We start from the raw sequence: 4972 nt of genomic DNA on the forward strand, positions 1-4972 counted from the left end.
CACGGCCAAACATGGCCGCCACGCCTCCGTTAGCGTCAGGACGGTTAAACATGGCCGCCACGCCTCCGTTAGCGTCAGGACGGCTAAACATTCAAATCTTCCCACTGATTCTCAGCTGGATTCAGGTCTGGACTTTGACTAGGCCATTCTGAAACCTGAATCAGCTGTGATCTGAAGTGTCCATAATGTCTCTGGCTGCATTTTCCTCCTGCTCCTTCTTTTCTTCACCGTTCGCTCCAGCCTGATTCCCTGTTCCTTTGTTTCTTTGTTCCATAAAATCGTACCAACTGTAGTTAATTCGGTCACAGATGTTCCTCCGTAGGCGGGCCAGTCGATTTGACTGTTCCCAGTTTGCATCTCAGACTGGGAATCTTCTGCTACTGTAGATTTTAACTGTTATTAGACATTAGTTGTTGGAACTGAATCAGATTCAGGAACATAAAATGTTTCCCACGACGAACCAGATGATGTTTTAGATGCTTTATGTAACATAAGAGGCTTATTTTCCAAACCCATAAAGATAATTTCATGTGCAGCAGGAGGAATTATCATGATTTAGGTCTCTGCGTTGCATCATGTGCAGCTGCTGCTGGAGATGCTCTCATCAGAAATATGATCCAGCAGCTGAAAACTCCCGGTTCCTGACAAAAATCATCCATTAAACGCCTCATTTCTCTGAATTTCATGCAAAGTTCAACATTCTTCTGAAAGTTTGAATCAACGGCATCATTTAAACAAATTGAGTTTCCAGACATTTCAGATTGATTTTAACAGAACCAAACGTTGTTACAGATGTGATTGCAGTTGAATCTTTTCTGTTTTACGAGCAGAGTGCAGCATGAACGTTCACCATAAATGCCAGAAGAAGGTGGCGAACCTCTGCGGCGTCAACCAGAAGCTGATGGCTGAAGCTCTGGCCGTCATCGGGAGCCAGCAGCAGGTCAGGACATCTGCAGATGGTTCTACGCTCTGCAAGGAAAACTCAAACGCTCTCTGATGTAGAGGAACCAAGATGATCATTTCATAAAGGCGTAAATATTAACAGATGTCTGTTGTAAATTCAGACATCTCTAAGAGGAAAACCCTTAAATGTTTAGACAAAATGAATATTTTCCAGAATGTGAGGATCCAGAAAAACATTAAAACATTTCCTGAATTCACCACTGGACTCTTTTAGCTCTTCTGCTGTTTTTATTCACTAATTTCTGACTAAATGTGGAATATTCTAGTTTTAATATCAGATTTATGCCTTTAACCATGGAACATTGTTCTTTTTTCTTGAACACATGCAATTAATCTAGAAATTTAGTTTTTGGTGGAAATTTGTTCCTCCAAAGTCATTTTATTTTCCTCCTGATGCTCCGTCAAACCCAGCAGTTTTCTTGTCTGGTACCGATTTTTGCTTCACTTTGAGGCATTTTTATTGAAAATGTACGGTTGCATTTTTTATTGCAGCAGAAGCAGCAGAATCTACCCGACTCCTACGGGAAGCGAACGCCTCACACGGCTGCATAATCGTCTCATAATGACTCAGATTTCCTGATAATAGAAACTTTCATGAGTCATGATTCTGTGTGCTGATCAAAGTTTCTTCAGAAACTGAATTGTTTATTTTTACACTTCTTTAAATTTAGTCATTACACATAAGAAATGAGTTTCGACATCTTTACTCTATAAAGCAAATTAGTTATTATTTGCCTATTGCTTAATTTGGGACAAACAGTATTTAAGTTTAATGGAGGAAAATTGCAAATTTTCTCCAAACATTTTTACGTGTTGTAAATTTACAGTCAATAATTAACAGCAAGAATTTTGGTTATTCAGCCTGACATGTTTTTCACTGTTATTTATTTATTCAGTATCAAATATTTAGTTGGAATCTAAATATTTTCTGCGCAAGCTAACTAGCTCCAAACTGAATATTTAGCTCTAGAGCTAAATGCTAATTAGCTCTGAACTAAGAAAACTAAGTTGGAATGTAAATATTTAGACTAAGCTAGCTCAAAGCTAAATATTTAGCTAATATGCTAATTCACTTGCTGATACTGGTTATTTTTTTAATGACAAAGTTTGTCTGAGGATTTTTAGAAAAGTTTACTTTCCAAAAATGTTTCACCAGTAATTTAAAAGTAAAACAAAATCATTTTTAAGGATAATAATTGTCTAACTTATTTATCTGCTGGGTTTTATTTTCCCTCTGAAGGCGAGAAGTACTAAAGACGGCGACATCATGGGTCGAGAAGGTCCGGTGGGCATTGGCCAGCCGGGCGTGGTTCGGGCACCGTCCGGGTTGGTACCGGGTCTGCCCGTCACGCCGGCGCCTGCTAGCAAAGGTGCGCCGCTGACATCATCACCTCCCCGTCGCGCTAGCTAACGTCTCACTGGAAGTTTCCGTTCGCCGGCAGATCCGACGGGCGTTTTGTGGGAAGGGCCGACCGAGGTGAGCAGGCCGACCCCGGAGGCGGCCCAGGAGGAGCCGCTGTACGCCGTCCCAAAGAAGGACCATCAGCAGAAGTTCAGCATCGACGACTTCGTCCTGCACAAGATGCTGGGCAAAGGAAGCTTCGGAAAGGTGCGGCGCCCTTAGCCTCAGCTGCTCTGTCACACTTTGACTCATTCACACTCCAGCCAGGCTTGTGGTCAGGCCTGTTTGCACGGAAACATGTCACCTAACAAGTGACATGTTTCCGTGAAGACATGTTAGGTGACGGATCTGGACGGCGGATCACTCCGTCCAGAGTGGTGCAGAACCTCAGACCCGTCTTCCTGTGGTTCCAGGTGTTTCTGGCCGAGCTGAAGAGGAGCGGGAAGTTTTTCGCTGTGAAGGCTCTGAAGAAGGACGTGGTGCTGATGGACGACGACGTGGAGTGTACGCTGGTGGAGAGGAGGGTTCTGTCTCTGGCCTGGGAGAACCCGTTCCTCACACACCTGTACTGCACCTTCCAGACCAAGGTGATGGCCGCAGACAGGGCTCCTGTCAGAACACGGTCCTGCCGGTTCTGACTGGTGCAAACAGCAAAACCAGCTGCAAACACAGGAAACATGAGCTAGAGGTGTCAAAGCTGCAAAAACAACAGGAAGCATGAAAAGCTGCAACTCGCTCCTCAAGGTGAAAGTCCTCCAGGCCACCAGGGGGAGTCAGGAGTTAATTATATCACCTATGTAGTAAAAAATGCAGATGAAAAAGACGTGAAGTTCTTCCTCCAAGTCCTCTGAGCGTCTGGTCCCAGTGTGTTGCTCGGCTCCCCCTGGTGGTCTGGAGGACTTCTGTTCTGTGGAGCGAGTTTCACTCTTGTGGTTGTTTTTGTTAATTGCAGCAGTTTTTTCCCTTTTGCTCCCATTTTGTCTATTTATTACAGAATTTTTTGTTTCTTTTTTTAAATTGATTTTATTATTATTTTCTTTTAATTTCCCAATAAAGTGTTTGATTTGTGTGTAGAAGTTAGTAGCAGATTGTGGTTCTGTTTCCTGCAGGTCCAGTATATTTTCTTGGCAGCGTTTTTCTGTTTTTTTGCTTGGTTCTGGTTTGGGAGTTTGTCGCTCATTTGAAATGTAACAGGGTCAGACATGAAGAGAGACGGTCTGATCGCTGATGTAGTTCCGGTCCTGAACTGGAAACATCATCTCCAGGTTCTTTACAGAACAGATTAAAATCTGATTTTTTTCCTGATTTATTCCTTAACAAGCAGAACCAGGCTGTAGTGAACGGAAGCAGCTGAAAGTCTCATAATCCCGTCATGTTGAAATGCACTGCAGTCTCAATCTGTAGTTTATCTCCTTTCAGTTGCCTGACACTGGAAATGTTGTTAAACAGTCAGCTGCAGTCCAGCTGTTTCTCCTTCGTGTGGCTCAGAGTTTCTCATGACGCCATTTTGTTTTTCTCCAGGAGAACCTCTTCTTCGTGATGGAGTATCTGAACGGAGGAGATCTCATGTTCCACATCCAGACCTGCCACAAGTTCGACCTGCACAGAGCCACGTAGGTCTTCCTGCTGACGCAGCCAGCCGCCCACCGAGCTGGGAAAAGTATTTACACCCCGGAACATGTCTGCAGTCACAGTTCAGATGACAAACATTAATATCTGAATAAAAACAATCAGTGTTGAAAAGTGATCACCCTCAGCTTCAGTTTTATCAAATTGAGGTTTTGGTTCTGGTTCCAACTCGGTTTAGGATTAATTTTTCTTTTTCCATTAATAAATTAGAAAATAATTTTAAAACGGCCGATTTTATTCCCCAAGTTTGATAATATCATCATTAATATTGACCATTATTGGCCAAAAGACCGTTATGGCGCGATAGCTTCGCTGCTGTTCTCAGCATGAAAAAGTTTTTTGCTTTAGTTGGAAAACATTTTAAATTCCCACGGATTCGTCGGCAGACGTTTCGCTCTGCACCTTTACTTACAGAGCAATAAAAGACTAACTGAGCAGGAGTTCGCTTTCAAAGAAACGGGAAAAACTCTTAGGAGCAACTTGCTGGGATGGTTAATGATTGTATATTTTATACATTTAACAGCATTTTTTATTAACTGTATTACATTTTTATTGGTATTTACGTTAAATCTGCCTTTTCTGCTGTATGATGTGTGATTTTAGTGGTGGAGCCCAGAAACAATGAAACCTCATTCTGTTGGATTAATGATCTGCTTTTCGTCCTGCAGGTTCTACGCAGCCGAGATCGTCTGCGGCCTCCAGTTCCTGCACTCCAAGGGAATCATCTACAGGTGGCGCTGTGCTGCTGTGCTGTGCTGTGGCGTTGTGCTGCGGCGCTGTGCTGCGGCGCTGTGCTGTGCTGCTGTGCTGTGGCGTTGTGCTGCGGCGTTGTGCTGCGGCGCTGTGCTGTGCTGTGCTGCTGTGCTGTGCTGCTGTGCTGTGCTGTGCTGCGGCGCTGTGCTGCGGCGCTGTGCTCCGGCGCTGTGCTGTGCTGCTGTGCTGTGCTGCTGTGCTGTGCTGCGGCGCTGTGCTGCGGCG

General features: G+C 44.0%; 1 protein-coding gene across 5 annotated transcripts in view; it reads left to right on the forward strand.

Moving 5' to 3' along the window:
• The window catches only part of prkcq (protein kinase C, theta), a 22729-nt gene that overhangs the window by 13262 nt on the left and 4495 nt on the right, over positions 1–4972 (forward strand). For all 5 annotated transcript variants that reach the window (XM_017302979.1, XM_017302980.1, XM_017302981.1 and 2 more), the window contains 6 exons: positions 831–940; positions 2204–2333; positions 2406–2572; positions 2779–2952; positions 3887–3978; positions 4663–4725. In XM_017302979.1, coding sequence (XP_017158468.1) covers positions 831–940; positions 2204–2333; positions 2406–2572; positions 2779–2952; positions 3887–3978; positions 4663–4725 — 736 coding nt within the window. The remainder of the gene's footprint in view (positions 1–830; positions 941–2203; positions 2334–2405; positions 2573–2778; positions 2953–3886; positions 3979–4662; positions 4726–4972) is intronic.

This window comes from Poecilia reticulata, unplaced genomic scaffold (genome assembly GCF_000633615.1).
Source record: "Poecilia reticulata strain Guanapo unplaced genomic scaffold, Guppy_female_1.0+MT scaffold_125, whole genome shotgun sequence".
Lineage (NCBI taxonomy): Eukaryota > Metazoa > Chordata > Actinopteri > Cyprinodontiformes > Poeciliidae > Poecilia > Poecilia reticulata.